Consider the following 17,578-nt stretch of genomic DNA (forward strand, 5'->3'; position numbering starts at 1 on the left):
GTAAGTAATTGAAGGTCAGATACATACACAGACAAAAAATACAAAGGAATACATCATAAGTACCATGGGTGTGACAGAGACCTGTGCATTCATCTCTGTGTCATGTTTTCAAGACTGCTTACCAGTTTCCTATAGGTATGAAACTGACTTTAATTCAATGACCTTTGTCCTGCACTTGAGATGCAACCCTATGCACCACTGACAGTTTAGGCACATAACTTTGAAAACTTAAGAAAACTTGGAAGTCAAGTAAGATTGTTTAATCTTACTAATACTAAATTACTATTAAATTCGCACTTACAATATATAATCATGGACAATTATAACAGAAAGTGACTCTATACTCAATCTGATCTAACTCCTCTTTTGAATTGGTGAAGGGGGGGTGTTCTTTTTATGATTGAAACTCAACTACAATCATGTTTGTAATCACAGTGTTAAAATAAAGGTATTATTTTTTTAAAAAATTCCACAATCTCAAAAATAATGTTGACAGAAGTATACATCATTAAATAAAATATATTTTGAAAAGAAAGAAAAGTTTACACTCAAATTAGAAATTTGGTATATTTAAAAGGCAGAACTGAGTTATAAGAAAGTTGAAATAAACCCCAAACTTTTATACCCCTTTCTCTCTTAAAAACTTAGGAGGTACATTGGGGCCGGGCGGTGGCGCTGGAGGTAAGGTGCCTGCCTTACAAGCGCTAGCCAAGGAACGGACAGCAGTTCGACCCCCCGGCGTCCCATATGGTTCCCCCAAGCCAGGGGCGATTTCTGAGCACATAGCCAGGAGTAACCCCTGAGCGTCAAACGGGTGTGGCCCAAAAACCAAAAAAAAAAAAAAAAAATAGGAGGTACATTAATCTGTTAGAAACAAAATGGTTAAATTAAATAAGGCTGGTGCTTTTCTTCCCTGCTGAAACCAAATTATACTGAGAGGATTTAAATTCTCCTTTGAAGAACTATCACACAGATTTGTAATCATATTAAACAAAACTGTGCCTACAAGTTAATTAATCCTATTATGATTTATAGGAAATTATCCAAATTCTTTCATTGTCCTGCCCGAGTTCTTTTATTGCAAAGACTCAATGAACAATATAGAAAGTTTTAGAAATACTTTTATTATGTATTAATTTAAAAATATTTCATATTTATGATAGCTGATGAACTAAAATTAATATTTTAGTTCATATAAAATCTTCATTAGATAAAGGATACATTAAAATTAGAAAATGATTATCTTTATTTTTAAAAAAATTCAGATTTTAGGGGCCATAGTAATAGTACATTGAGGAATATGCTTCCCTTGCACATGGCCAAACCAGATTGGATCCATTGGCATCTCAAGTGATCCCATCAGCATCACCAGGAGTGATCCATAAGCACAGAGTCTGGAGTAAGTCCTGAGCACCTGCTGGGTGTGGCCCAAAAAACAAACAAATAAAAGTTTCAGCACTCAGACAAGACTACAATGTCACTACAGTGACATTGGAAAGAGAAATAATGGAGGCTGGGCACAGCATTCAACAATGGTAGACTCGCTTTGATTGTGTCTGACAGGAAATATAAACAGAAAGGTTTGGTTTTCTGCAAAGTGAACAATTCACTTGGCTCGAATCATGAAGATATAGTTTGAAATGTTTAATTTGGTATTTCTAAAAGTTTTTTTTTATCTAGAGCAATACAAATATTTACTGATAAAAATTTGTGTTAAAGTAAAAAAAAATCTAAGAAAAGTACGACTACACTCAAATAAAGATTGATAAAATATATTTTCTATTATTTTGCTCCAAGTTAATAATTTACTATAAATATCATGTGATCATTAATTTAACTTATATAAAGCTTAATATTTTTCTCATAAGTCTTTGGGAGGCTTAATTTACATAAATTATTTAACTTACAAAAAATTCCATGTTTTTTTCTTCACAGGTATGTTTTTTGTTTGTTTGGTGGCTACACTCAGCAGTGCTCAGGAATTACTCTGGGCTCTTGAGTCTAGGGATCACACCTACCAAGTTCTGGAGACCTCATGATGTGTGAAGGTTGAACCCCGGTTAGCTTCATGAAAGGCAAGCTTCTTATCCATTATACTATCCCCACCCAACCCTGACAGTTTAAACATCTTCTTACTCTTTATTTTACTTCATTGATTTCCTCCTAATTTTATAAGTGAAGGTTCATCACAAAATAAAACCATTAAAACACATAAAGAAAAAATATTTTCATCATCAGATATTACTACTTCATATTTTACTATATAATTCATACTATACTATATAACTATATATAATATATAACTTCATATTTTACTATATAAGTTTGCTACATAAACTATAAGTTTACTATGTAAACTACATTTACTTATATTTCCATACTTTTGAGTTTATAATGAGTAGGAACATTTTCTAATAACAAACTGAATATTCTATACCTCTTCTTAATTAATTTTCAAAGTAAGATGATGCACAATATTCCATGATCATTCGTACAATAACAGTAGCTGCTACCATGACATGTTTATGTGACAGGCACTCCACTGAGATTTTATATGCATGATCTCATTTATTCCTATTTTGTTTATATTTTTTTTTTTTTTTTTTGGTTTTTGGGCCACACCCGGTGACGCTCAGGGGTTACTCCTGGCTATGCGCTCAGAAGTCGCTCCTGGCTTGGGGGACCATATGGGACGCCGGGGAATCGAACCGCGGTCCGTCTCCTAGGCTAGCGCAGGTAAGGCAGGCACCTTACCTCCAGCGCCACCACCCGGCCCCTTTGTTTATATTTTTATAGATGCCTCCCCAAGAGTGGGGATCACTATCTGTGTGTCTTTCTTTGTGGTCCTTTGCCCACTCCTGCATGTGAACCTGACTTTAGGCTTCAGATCCAGAGTCCTTTTGTTACCCTAGAGTTTCTGACACTTTCTTGACGTGACTACCCTCTGACCTTAAGTCTCATGCCATACTCTCAACCCTCAGCCCTTTTTATAATTTTCACATACCCCACTTTGTATCTCCCAGAAACCCACCAAGGTCTGTAACTAGAACTGAGGTCAGGAGCATCTCTGCCAGATAAAGAACTATGGTGTCACGCTTTATGCTTAAATTCCTTCACCCTGACACTATTTGTAGGAAAGAAATTTGAGGCTTATGTGATTTGACAAGGTTACTTTGTAAGAATAAAACTACAATTTGAAAATAAATATGCATCTTTCAGATTACCAAATGAAGTCCATAATCATTATATCTATTATCCTCAATTATGTATCATGATTATGAATAATTAAGTGACTGTTCTACCATAGAATACTTAATTTACACTAGTTATATTTATATTTTTGGGGTCACACTTGATTGTGCTCAGGAATAATTCCTGGTTGGACTCCCCAAAGAGTTATATAAAGTATAGGTGATCAAACACATGTAGCCTGCTAGCATAAGCATCTACATGAGTAGAGTCTTTGCACCTTTCCTTTGGATAAAACATGGGTAATTTCTTGCACTTTACTTAATATTTCTTACATAAAGTAAGCTTAAAATACTTGTTTTAAAACATGCAAGTAACCATATAATAATCATACAATTCCTATAATTCCTATCAGTGGTTCTCAAACTAGAGAACATAAAAGTGGCCAAGGACGATTAAAACTGAAGACACAACACTTTTCGCTGTAGCCTGTCCTTCCCAAGCTTCAGTCAATGTTATCTTTATTTTATGCAAATTATCTGCAAACAATACACTAAAAATTATTGCAAACAAATCTCAGCAATTTTAAATGTACATTTTAGTAATATTTGCAATATAAGTTCTGAACCATTAGATGCTTTCTGTTCAACTTTATATAGATATATTTTCTCAATTGACAACTTTCTGATAACAACTTTTCATTAACCTGTTTCCATAATTAAATTTTGTTAATAAGAAGGGGTTGTAGGTGTTGTTTAGTTAAATGTAAATTTTATTATTACTAAAATTATCTTCAGTGTATGACTATAATTTTCATGTTTAAAAAATTGTATTCAAATGTTTTACAGCCACATTTAAAGAGCAGTTCTGTCATGCACCACTTTATGATAAAAAGAGAAAGTATGAAACTTTAACAATATCCCATAGCTTCACAATACTTAGAATAATACAAGTATATACAAATGTGATAAAAGCAATAGTGGTTTAATGATCTTAGTCAAACTAGAAAATAGTCAAATATGTAGGACAGGATTCTGAAGAGAATCACTTCTTCTAGTAAGAAAAATATATTCCCATTAGCTCAAACCAGGAGCTTGATCAATAAAGAGATTTCATTTTTAAAAATATTAATTTTCTTTATCATAACTAGCAATATACAAGGATTCTGTACATAATGTATTAAAAATAACTTTGAAATAGATTTTTGAACAGTAATGAAACTATGAAAATGTTCGTTTTAAGTAATTTTCCAATGCTAATTCTTAATAATTGTTACAAACCAACCTCTAAATTAAGATAAGCATATTAATAACAAATTAATAATAAATATTAAAATATTTAAATATGAATATAGTTGTATATGCAGAAAATAAAATCATTGATTATATTTAATTATTATTAAATTCAGGAATTAGGCTGGCTATTATGTTGAAATTTTTTATTGTTTCAAAATGTAAAGAGTAAGGCCCACCTCTATATTTGTTAATATATATAAACATAAAAATAATTTACTATCTAAAGTAAAGTTACAAATACAAATGAGTAGCCATCTCATTTCATTTCTTGTTCTTGTTTTTTGATTTTGGGACCATGCCTGGTAATGTTCAAAGCCAACTCCTGTCTCTGCATTCAGAAATCATGCCTGGCAGTGCAAAGGCATTGGGAGAATGCAAGATAAGACCATTACTAACTGGACTATGTCTCCATAGTCTGTAGCCATCTCCTTTTAAAAGTTACATAATAATGGGACCAGAGTGAAAGAACAGTGGTAGGGCATTTGCCTTGCACGAAACTGACCCAAGATGGAACTGAGTTTGATCCCTGGTGTCCCATATGGTCCCCGAAGCCAGGAGCAATTTCCTAGCACAGAGCCAGGAGTAACCACTGAATGTCACTGGGTATGACCCCAAAACAAAACAAAACAAAAAGTTACTCTATAGTTAATTCTAGGATACTCCTATAATCTCTGTTTCCAAGCTAATATATATAAAAACATTATAATTTTGCCTTTATAAACTGCACTAAAGATCTGATTTATGAATTTGTATGTAGTAAATATCTAGACTCCAACTTCAGTTCACAATTTCTTTTGCTAAAAATGTGTTCCTGTACAGTCATAAAGCCAAAGTTACATTGTGTCACCAAAATTTTAAAATAAAATATTGCATTGATCTTATGAAAAACTAGAAATATATATAGTTACATGAAGCAAAAAGAAAATAAACTCACTTTAAGGGAAAAATACAGTATTTAGATACACAAGAGTATTTAGATTCTCAAATCCAAATAGGAATGTTAAGAGGAGAGAAAAAGAAAAGAAGAGGGGAAATAGTGAAAATAAGAGGAGAGAAAAATAAGGAAGAGGGAAGGAGAAGGTGGGAGAGAAAAATAAAAAGGAGACACTAAAACCCAAAATTCTGCAGGAGTAGCACATTCTCAGAGAATTATTTGATCCTAAATTACATCAACACGAAAGCTAAAAGAGGAAATACAGATTCAGTGCAGGACTTAATACAGGGTATAACCTAGAAACTATACAAGACCAAATGGAATTGTAATAATAGACAATACTTGTTCGGCAATCCATCTCTTTGCATTAAGAATAAAGGTAATTTATAGGAATATGACAATATTAATATGAACATCTTAAAAAGTTTAGAACAACAGTTTTCAAGCACCACTTCATCAACTGATTGGGTAATTGGCAAAAATGTTTAAGCATGTTAATGTTCTACAGTTTTCTCATGTGTTGCACTTCAAGTTTGTATAATATAGACTCAAACATTTTCATTGCATTACAAATTGGCTGTTACCATCATACCCAATACAAACAATAATGCAGATTAACCTAATTTTCTTTTTTTTTTTTTTTTTGGTTTTTGGGCCACAGCCGGCAGTGCTCAGGGTTACTCCTGGCTGTCTGCTCAGAAATAGCTCCTGGCAGGCACGAGGGACCATATGGGACACCGGGATTTGAACCAACCACCTTTGGTCCTGGATCGGCTGCTTGCAAGGCAAACGCCGCTGTGCTATCTCTCCGGGCCCTAACCTAATTTTCTATTTGTAGAAGTAGAAGGCAAGTTATTAAAAAATAGGTTGAAATTGGGGGAAATTGTTTAATTACTTAAAACATCTCCTTTTACATATGCATTTTTGACTAAGAGATCTTATCAAATTTCTGGGGGGATCCCTAAGTATAACATTTTCTTTATAAAAACAAAGCAAAAAAATACTAGATTGTCGTTTAATAAAAACAGAAGGCAGAAAAGTCACTTGTTTTTGTAGACTTAGTCTAGCATGCACTCATCTTTTTATGCATACTTGTGCTAGTGTACTAAATTTGGGCTCCAAATGATCCAAAAATTCAAGTCCTTCTTCTTCTTGTCGTTCATTGCAACAATCTACAGAACCAGCAACCGATCCACCTCCTTCGTAGTTGTACTTGAGCACATAGTCTTGAGCAGGTTGTTGGTTGGCATCTTGATTGCAGAGCTGCACCTTCTGCCAGGAAAAACACACATATTTTATTCTTATTTAAACACCAAGACTTACTAACATAAAAGTAATGGCTTTCATTTACCTTTCATTGTTTAATTTTTAATCAGTGTGTCCTCTAATGGATTCCTACATATAAAAAATGCACATGATTGGTCTGATCACAAATCACACTATAAAATCACTATACAGCATATTTCCAAATGTCACACATGGGGCAGCATATATACACATGTTTCAGTGTTTCCTTTCAAAATGATGGCTGAAGTGAAATGAAGTCAAACTGAAGTGCCCTCATCCTTCACGTAAGCCATCAGAATTGTGTGACTAGAATTACCTATTCCATACATTTGGTTTCAGACTGACAGGATTTGTCATATCAGATAGGAAATATTTAAAAAGTCAGATTAAAGATAATTTATATATCAGATTTTATTAAGAATTTAAAAACCATACAATATATGAGGAAGAGTAAATGTCTACTTAAGATCTAAAAAGAATGAAGTCAAAATTAAGGAAAACAATGTTCTTGTTAGAATACTAATAATGAATTTGAAATAAAGATCTGATTACTAAACTTAATTAAATTGTTTAGAAAGTTAAAATAAAATAAAAATAGATTTGTATGCCACTTAGTAAACTCACCTCACCAAGACGGTGCTCAGTGAAATTGTGCCACTCGGAATAATTGTATCTGCAGTTGTCTCTCTCCACGTGTCCTCCCCTGCAGGAATCCAGGTTCTGCTGCCCCCCAACCCTACAGGAATCTAGGGTATGATGATGTCCAAGACCCTGGCAAGATTCCAGGGTCGGATGTCTTCCTTTCACCATTTCAATTGTCTCCTGTCCTCCATTTTTCACACCTGATCCTAAGGTGCCACCCATTCCTTGAGCTGAACTGCCCAAAGTATGAGTTGTACAAACAAAGCCATTTGCTGAAAACTGAAATAAGAGGAATGCATTGGGTAAATACAGAAAGAAAAAGCAACAACACAATAATTAAAGGACAATGCCATACAAAAAATATCAACAATTTTTGAGCTAAAATGTTGTTTTCTGAGAGTAGGAACTAAATGAGTATTAGCAATCCTGTGTTTCTAACCTAGATAATCACAGTACTTCATGCAGTATCATTAAGAGAAAATTCCAGAAATTGCGTGTGTTGTATTTTGAGACAAATCAGAGAGATTAATGTGCATTCCTTCTTTAAAAACATCTTAGACTACTGGGAACTAGAGAGATAGCACAGTAGGGAAGGTCTTTGCCTTGAGTGTCATGAGCCCATGTTTGATCCTCAGCTCCCAATCTGGGAGCTAGAGCCCTACTGGGAGTGAGCCATGAGAACAACATGGTATGGCTCAAAATCAAAAAATCAAATAAAAGGAAAACTACACAACTTCATTCACTATGACTTTCCAGTCATCTCAAACTTCAACATGGTATTATTGTTCCACATTATTTACTCTGCTCAAAATTGAGTTCTCTCACCTGACTGGAGTGAAAATAGAAACAAATCAGTTATTTTATTAATGTCTAATAAAATAAATAAAAATTTAAAAATTTAAAAGAATTAAATATATTATCTGCAATAAAATATTTAAAATGTGAATAACTATAAATATCAGGCTGAGAAACTAAGAACACTAAAGATTTGATCCCCCATTTTTAATTTCATGTTTTTTAATAACTTTGCTTTTCCCAATACCTTCCTAAATGCCAGATAATATTGTTTTCTAAATCATTCCTTCCTAATCCTTCATTGTGGCTTTTGTTTGTTTGTTTGTTTTGTTTTTGGGGGTCACATTCGGCGGTGCTCAGGGTTTACTCCTGGCTCTATGCTTAGAAATCGCTCCTGGCAGGCACGGGGGACCATATGGGATGCCGGCATTCGAACCACCGTCCTTCTGCATGCAAGGCAAACACCTTACCTCCATGCTATCTCTCCGACCCCATTTGTGTTTTATATATATATATATATATATATATATATATATATATATATATATATATATATACACATATATACATATGCCTATATTTTGAGACAGGCATTCTACTTCTCTCACTCAAGGAAGTCAATTCTTATATATATATAATATATGATATATAAGATATATATAAGTGAGAGAAGTAGAATGCCTGTATCAAATATAGGCAGGGGGTGGGGGAGAAGGAAGATGGGGGGCATTGGGGGTGGGAATGTTGCACTGGTAAAGGAGTGTTCTTTTTATGACTGAAACCCAACTACAATCATGTTTGTAATCATGGTCTTTAGATAAAGATATTATTTTTAAAAAGAATTGACTTCGTTTTCATCTATACACTGAATTTGAACTCCAAGTTAGAGTAATACCTTCACATGTTAGCCTTGTAGTTTCATACAGTTGACCACAGGCTTCTTTCTACTCCATATATATTAACTAAGGAACTTCATGAAAGTTCGTTGCACACTGATTAAAGCTTGCAGACATTTCATTGCTAACTTCAGGGAAAAATTAAAATAATTATGTTGATGACAGATGAGTAGTTAAATGGAATATTTTTTTAATATAATTTTTATTTTGATCATAGTGGCTTGCATATTGTTGACAATAATATTTTAGGTACATATTTACATAAAATCAGGGGGGATTCCCATCGCCAAATTGTCCTCCCTACATCTCCGTTTCTGTCCTACCTCCCATTTCCTTTTCCCTCCCCCCAGGGCGGCTAGAATATGTGGTCCCCTCTGTATCCAACCCACTACTTAGTAATGTCTTGCACCTGTTTGGTCTTGATGCCTCCCTTATTTCCCCCTCTAACTGGAGGCAGGACTAGCTAGTTCAAGTTGCGTGGTTTTGTTTGAAAAAGAGAAAAGTGATAAACTGGGGTAAGAGTCTAATACCCCGAAAATGGGCGGAGTCCTTCTAAAGGCTCTCATCATCAATTTGGGAGATGGAGAAAAAGAAGGTGAAACACTCCACTAAATGGAATATTTTTATAGCACAAAGAGTAATTTTAGCATGCATAAAGACCTCAACTTGAAGCTAAGAAACATTTGAAGTACAGAATGATATGCTGAAGCTCTTTGACTATTATAATACTATATCACTAGCATGCAATGCCGTCTATATCACCATGCAAGCTAATGCCACTTCATGTGTTCCATGGAATTGATGACATTTTATGTCTGTTACTTGATATTAAAACTATGTCAAAAGAATATTTATACTTGGATATACCCTTTTGCTCTTTTTATTTTAAAATGAGATAGCACTTACCAGTTTGTCATCACCAGGAGCTTCAGTATTTGACACAATGAGATTTTGCTGGGCTAAATCATCTGGAAATACTGCTGCTTTTTCAGTGCTCTGAGTGGCACTACAGACTATTGTAAATAAGATACCTGAAGCATGAGAATAAGAAATTCAGCTTATTTTAAAAATGGGAAGTTATGAATTTCAAATGACTAATACAAAGACAGTTTTCAAGAAAACACAAACATGGTGGCCTATGTCAACGTATACAACAGAATCAGATTTGCCACTGTTTGATTTCCGTACTGAATTTAATTTTCACGCTGAGATAATACAAGTATAAAAAATAAAATCACTTGCAATATATAATTACATATATTGAATAGAATATGGAAAAGTATATTTCTTTTTTAAAACTGGTGGGTTTTAATGGTATTATCCTTTCTTTTAGTTAATTGTTACATAGATAAAATTCTCTATATATATATACCCTGAAGAACGAGGATTATGTGATAAACCTGATAATGATGATTCCTAAAAACAAAATTAAAAATATACTCTAAAAATTATCTTCAGTCAAGGGTTTTGTATTTATTTAATTTATATTTGGGGGCCACACATCCGGCAGTGTTCCAGGACATAATGCTGCCCTTGCATTCAGCGATCACTTCTGGCAGGCTCTGGATCAAAAGTGGTGTCAAGATCTAATAATATGGTACATCTGTGTGCACTCTAACTAATGTGCTATCTCTCCATCCCAAAGGACACTATTAAAAACCAAAAAACTAAATCCCTTCTCAACCTAAGTTTTACCACTAGACTGTATATGGCCCCCTGAACACTACCAGAAATGACCTTTGAGCTGAGTCAGGAATAAACCCAGAGTACCACCCAGGTGATTCAAAAACAATCAAACAGAAACATTTCAACCCAATTCCTTGGGCAAGAGTTTAAACACTGACATTTTGTTGCTGTTGTTCGGAGGCTACCACATTGTTCCTAATGTCATATCAGAAGTAACAAATGTTGGCATAAGAGATATAGACAGGAAATGCAGAGAACTGATAGAAAACTTTGAATTTAGTATGCTCTGAACATTAATGCTGCTTGTCATTGTTTCTTGATCTTTTATCATTGTGTGTATAAAAAATTAACTGTTTGGGGCCGGCAAGGTGGCACTAGAGGTAAGGTGTCTGCCTTGCAAGCGCTAGCCAAGGAAAGACCGCAGTTTGATCCCCCAGCGTCCCATATGGTCCCCCCAAGCCAGGGGCAATTTCTGAGCGTTTAGCCAGGAGTAACCCCTGAGCATCAAACGGGCGTGACCCGAAAAACCAAAAAAAAAAAAAATTAACTGTTGAATTATCAAAGCTATCTTGGTTCAATAACTAAAATAAATAGAACTACATATAACTTAATCATAGTTTAGAACTGTGCTTCTCCACATTTTCCCTTTATACATGAACTCTGAAGCATTGTGCTAAAAGGGAAATATCAATAAAATACTTAGATTCATAAACCAAAGTGTTAGTAAGCAGGGCATTTGCCTTGCACATAGCCAACATAGCTGAATTCCTTTCACCCCCATATGGTCCCCTGAACACTGCCAGGAATTTCCCTGAACACAGAGTCAGAAGTAAGCCCTGAGCATCACTGGTTATGAATGTCTTAATTGGCCTCATGAATATTAATTTTGTTTACTTTACTTGAATATAAAACAGTTGAAATATTAAAAATATCTACAGGTATATACAAATATCTATTATTAACAGTATTGATTCTCTGACTGTATCTCAACAATTATTCAAAAGCTCCCAATGGCATTTGTGATAGGACTTACAAAATAGCAATGCTATTCCCAACAGTATGGCAAGGATGGCCCACTTTCCAAGTCTTGTTTCTACATTTCCGGTCCTTGCATCTGAGCGAAGCGTGCATTCATTTTCCACCACACAGTCACATAACTTCACATTTACTGCACTGATCTGTGACAGGCCATGGGTATCTGTAACTCGGATAGATACTGGATATGTTCCAAACGAGGCATCTCTTCTTTCTAAGGAAATACGTGCTGCTGTATCTAAAAAACAAAACAGAACAAAAATAAAACAAAGTCAAACACTATGAAATGTCACTGATCTCTTCTTTGATATGTAACTATTAATAATCATCAGATTCTCATATGAGCAGATATTCATGATGCTACACAAGATTGTAAAGGTGAACAAATTGAATAGTTCTGAACCTTAGCTAACTGAAAAAGGTCTTTTGACTTTTGTTATACTGTATTTAACATAAATAAATCCTTCTAGTTATCAAGTGATTAATGCAACTTTAGAAATTGGTTGGGAACGGGGGCCGGGCGGTGGCGCTAAAGGTAAGGTGCCTGCCTTGCCTGCGCTAGCCTTGGATGGACCGCGGTTTGATTCCCCAGTGTCCCATATGGTCCCCCAAGCCAGGAGCAACTTCTGAGCACATAGCCAGGAGTAACCCCTGAGCGTTACTGGGTGTGGCCCAAAAACCAAAAAAAAAAAAAAAAAAGAAATTGGTTGGGAAGTATTTGGGCCATCCCCACTGGTAATTATGGTTGACTGCTGGTGCTATGCTAAATGACCACTCCTGGTAGGATTCAGGGGATCATATGGGTTGCCAGGGCATGAACCAAAATGGCTGCTTATAAGGAAAGTGCCCTGGCAACTGTACTATCTCTGTGTCCCCACAAGTTTAGAATTTTAATAGAACCATTCAGAGTAATATTTTCTTTCATGTAAGATTTATCATGAACAAAATGAGATAATAGTATGAACTTCTTAATTTTTCCCCTTACATTGTTTTTATACATTGAGAAAACAATTACACTTGTACCTTTTCTCAGAGCCATTTCTGACCACTTAGAACATCATTGGCTTAAGGTAGACCTAAGACCTGAGTTATGGTAGAAAATTACTAGAATAGGACACTGACGTGAACTATTTTTCTTGGTTGTGATTTTTTTGGGGGTCAAAGTTAGAAAATTCTTAGGCCAATCTCCTGAATAGCCTAGGGCACAGAAAGATAATATGAAGATGGGGTCCAGGCCACATGCCCGCACTTAGGATAAACCTTCCCCACTTAACTGGTCCAGTATGACATGCTGATTTCTATGTCATTTGATGTTCCAAATATAAAATTTGGATAAGGAAATCTTTGAACAGGGTTTTTAAAAAAATGTATGGTAAACTAGATAAGTCAGTTATATTAAACAAAACCATTAAGACATAATATGCTATGGTATATTGCATTCATTATCACATTTATCTCTCCAAATAACAAAATTTAAACGTGCATAAATTGAAACAGTAAATGAATAACACTAACAATTACATAACTTATAAGAAAAGTTGCTAGAATTTGCCACTGAGCCTATATGATTTCCAAGACTTCATAAAGTATGTACTTATGCTACTGTTTCCCAGGTTTTGACTTACTTCACAGGCCCCTAAAATTTAAAAAAAAATAAAACTTTGACTAACAAAATATTGTAAACATTTTATTTTGCTAAATAGAGATATTAAAATTTTTATTACATCCTGGAGCCAGGTGATAGCACAGCAGTAGGACATTTGCCTTGCACACAACTGGCCCAGAATCAACCTGGGTTATATCCCTGGTGTCCCATATGCATATTCAATACTATTTGAAAAGAATCAGCATATAACATCAGATCAGTAGAAATTACAAACCTGAAAATAAGATTAGTTCTTCCCAAGTAAAAAACAATTGATAAACTACATACACAAACATGTATCTCAGAATACTGTTGTTAAAAAAACTCAAAATGCAGTCATCTCACAAAGCAAAATTCATAGTATACCATAGTACACTGATGTTATCACTCCCCCCAAATTCCTGCTTAGTTCACCTGGAGAGGGAGATCCTCCCACTGCAGGGAGGGGTCTGTAGTTGGTAATTAAGGCCTGGGTGGGTAAAAGAAGATTGGGGAAATTCAACAAGAAGCCTCAGAAGAAAGGAGACAGAATAGAGAGATGAGAGATGGTTGGGTTCACAGAGGCTGTTTAGATTAAAAGCCTCACATGGTGGTTAGAACCTTGTAACAAAGCTTCATGTCTCCTGACTTCTACTGAATGCTTGTGGATCATTTCCTTGCTGTTATCCTGAACCCTCAGACCTGCCAGGCCAAAGAAGCTGCAGGCGACAGGCTGGTCCAGAAAGGCCTCACCATCCATCCATCCACCATCATCCACCACCATCAAGAAATTCTAGTAATTTAATTAATTCAACACACCATAACTACCGGAAATCCTAATTCCCCACCCCATCCCAGCCTAGTTTCTCTTTCCTTTCCATCTGAATCTTTGCTTTCTAACTTACCAGAGTTGAAAATAGAGAAATATTCATTGATGAGCATTCTTTAATGGTACTGAGGAACATTCAGTACATTTAGAGACAAAATGCATTCAGTTTGCTACAGATTCTATCTGTAGCAGTGGACATGCAGAGACTGAGACACTGTGGTCCATTATCCATGAGTTTTAGCAGTGTGAAGATGACATGTGCTAAATAAATATTTAGGACCCCAAATCCCTTTACTTCTGTTATTATAATCAACCTTAGATTCTTTCCAGAGTAAAGTGTGAAGAACAAAGTAGGACTCCGAATGCAGAGAATTCCAAGAAAACAATAGAAATAAAATGCTCAGAAGCCAATGCAGAAACAGAGGGAAGCATAAAATGGTGGATCCACATTATTTTGCAATCAAGGACCAGCAGTGTGGAAAGATAGCAGAGCTGCCTTTAGTGATTATGCCTTAGTGACAAAGGTCATGTTTTCAGGACAGCTTAATCCACTTACAACATGGGAGCACAGAGAAGGTGCCTTATGAGGATACTCTGAAGTGCAGGTTAGCTCTAATTCTCTGTGGGGTTTCTGGGTGCCCTTTGGCCTGAGTTGCAGCTATTCTATTTTTGACTAAACACATCTATCTCTCAGTCTTGTACACCTGCTCATGTAAAACAAGCCCCTTAATATTCCGCCTGATAAAGTCTACTTCCTGGGAGACAGAACTCTGCATGTAGGTATGCTCTTTGTGACTTAAAATACTACTAGGGTATGAAGCATTAATGTAGGTAAGAGGTTCCCAATACAGAAACCTGATCTTTCTCTCTTTCTTTCTCTCCCCCTTCACTCTCTCTCACCCCCATCTCTCTCTCTCTCTCTCTCTCTCTCTCTCTCTCTCTCTCTCTCTCTCATTCACACACACACACTTCATACACTCTAACCACATCCCTATGTGGGTGTGGAGTGAGAATGTACACAACATTAAATGAAATCCTAGCACAAATTGAATTCTAAGTAAGTACTAAAGATATCTACCTTCCATCACTTCAAAAACATAGAAACCTGTTTTCTTTTATTGGTGATTCCAACCTAATAATACATATATAATCGGGGGGAAAGGAGTATTTTAGACATTCTGATGCTGAAAAGAACAAAGTAACAATGAGAAATACATACCATTCAACCTTGCCAGGCTCCACATTCTTGGTGTTTCAGAATCAGAAATATCTTCAAAACTAAATTTAAAGGGTGGACCATTTGTAATATCATCTGGATCGACAGCAACAATTTCAGCACTTGACATGACAGGTTTACAGATGACCACTGTCTCTTTAGGTATGAGTGGGCCATTATCATTCACATCTTCAAGTATAATTCCCAAAGTCCCAGTACAAGACCGTCCATCTAGGAAAATTAGATATGAGTACATTTTTTTAATTTTTCACATCAGTAAATTATAAAGAAACATATTAAAACACTTACTATAGAAAGAATACATTCATTAAAAGTGCCAACACATCAGTAAATTATAAAGAAACATATTAAAACACTTACTATAGAAAGAATACATTCATTAAAAGTGCCAACAACAGTAACAAGCATATACAATCTTATGTATATGTTAAATATACATAATGTTAAAACGTTAAATGTTAAAAAATATTACCACTTTCAAGTGTACAAATAATAATTATTCTTTTATTTATAATGAATTACTAAAATACTGGAATGGACAGGAAAAATTTTACAAAGCTGACCTCTGACAAAGAAAGAAACAAGTTTTTCCCCAATGTAGGATGAGGTTACTGCCTTTATCTCAACTACAGTTGTGTACACTTAACTTTCCACTTCTGAATCTACCGTATTTGCCACGTATAAGATGGCCAGGTGTATTAGACGACCCCTTATTTTACAGTGAAAACATAGGGTTAGGCCTATATTCACTGTATAAGACAGAACGTTCCTGTGCTGCAACTGTACCACAGTGAGCCAATCACAACAAGCAAAGGTTCAAAGGTTCTACTGTCATAGACTTCCTCTCTGACTCTGGCCAACTTGAGCAGGCTTTTGACAGTGTAGATTCGGGTCCAGAACATTGTCTAATTTGCATGCATCAAAAGCCTGCTTGGATTGGTTGAGTTAGAGAGGTGGTCCGAGCAGCCTGGCAGTGATTGGTGCAGGATCCAGTTGGAAAATTCGTTTCGTGGCAATATCCAGATGATTTTCCTTTAGCGGCATATCGAGACATTTTTTGGGATATACTCGGCATATAAGACGACTCCTGATTTTTGGTTGACTTTTTTTCATTTCAAAAGTCGTCTTATATGCTGGCAAATATGGTATCTCCTTCCTCAAAATCTATGATTAAAGATTTACAAGAAAGTTGAAGAAAGAAAAGGAAGGAAGGAAGGAAGGAAGGAAGGAAGGAAGGAAGGAAGGAAGGAAGGAAGGAAGGAGGGAGGGAGGGAGGGAGGGAGGGAGGGAGGGAGGGAGGGAGGGAGGGAGGGAGGGAGGGAGGGAGGGAGGGAGGGAAGGAAGGAAGGAAGGAAGGAGGGAGGGAGGGAGGGAGGGAGGGAGGGAGGGAGGGAGGGAGGGAGGGAGGGAGGGAAGGGAGGGAGGGAGGGAGGGAGGGAGGAAGGAAGGAAGGAAGGAAGGAAGGAAGGAAGGAAGGAAGGAAGGAAGGAAGGAAGGAAGGAAGGAAGGAAGGAAGGAAGGAAGGAAGGAAGGAAGGAAGGAAGGAAGGAAGGAAGGAAGGAAGGAAGGAAGGAAGGAAGGGAGAGAAGCCAGCCTGGGTCCCAAGGTGAAGGTTCAAGAGAGAGTATTTCTATTGCAGGAGGTCCCAGAGGAAACTAGTTCAGATTTTAGGAAAAGGCAGACAAAACCAAAGAAAACAAAAATTTTGAATGATCTGTTTACAAAATTTAAAACAAATAAACATAAATTTCTTATACATTTCCCTCTGCAAATGAAGTGAATGAAAAAGGCTCATTAAAAGGCTTATTACACAGATATTCTAAACTGAAAGTAAACTTATTTAGCCAACTGCTTCCTTTTCAGAATAAAAAAAAATCACTCAGAGGCCCATGAAAATCTATTATTTTTAAGGGAACAACCAAGAGGCCATTCAAAACAACCCTCTCTTCACTTACTATATTGGATGCTACCCTCCTTCACTGGTAAATATCCCCAGGGGGAAAAAAGCACCCATTTTCAGAAATACTGCTTTAGAGCACAAAGAAAGTTAATATGAAACTCAAACAAATATCTAATCTCTTGATTATTTTATTCTCTACCATAGAGGAATGCTGATATAAAATTATTAC

At 35.7% G+C, this 17,578-nt stretch overlaps 1 protein-coding gene across 1 annotated transcript in view; it reads right to left on the reverse strand.

Moving 5' to 3' along the window:
• Positions 1-6,441: 6,441 nt before the first annotated feature.
• LOC126003873 (desmocollin-2-like) overlaps positions 6,442-17,578 on the reverse strand; it is a 35,357-nt gene continuing 24,220 nt past the window's right edge. Inside the window, exons 12-16 of the mRNA XM_049770219.1 lie at positions 15,432-15,659; positions 11,758-11,997; positions 9,945-10,069; positions 7,330-7,626; positions 6,442-6,690 (exon numbers count right to left, since the gene is read on the reverse strand). Of these exons, the coding sequence (XP_049626176.1) occupies positions 6,493-6,690; positions 7,330-7,626; positions 9,945-10,069; positions 11,758-11,997; positions 15,432-15,659 (1,088 nt within the window). The 3' untranslated portion in view covers positions 6,442-6,492. The remainder of the gene's footprint in view (positions 6,691-7,329; positions 7,627-9,944; positions 10,070-11,757; positions 11,998-15,431; positions 15,660-17,578) is intronic.

Source organism: Suncus etruscus, chromosome 3, assembly GCF_024139225.1.
Source record: "Suncus etruscus isolate mSunEtr1 chromosome 3, mSunEtr1.pri.cur, whole genome shotgun sequence".
NCBI classification, from domain to species: domain Eukaryota; kingdom Metazoa; phylum Chordata; class Mammalia; order Eulipotyphla; family Soricidae; genus Suncus; species Suncus etruscus.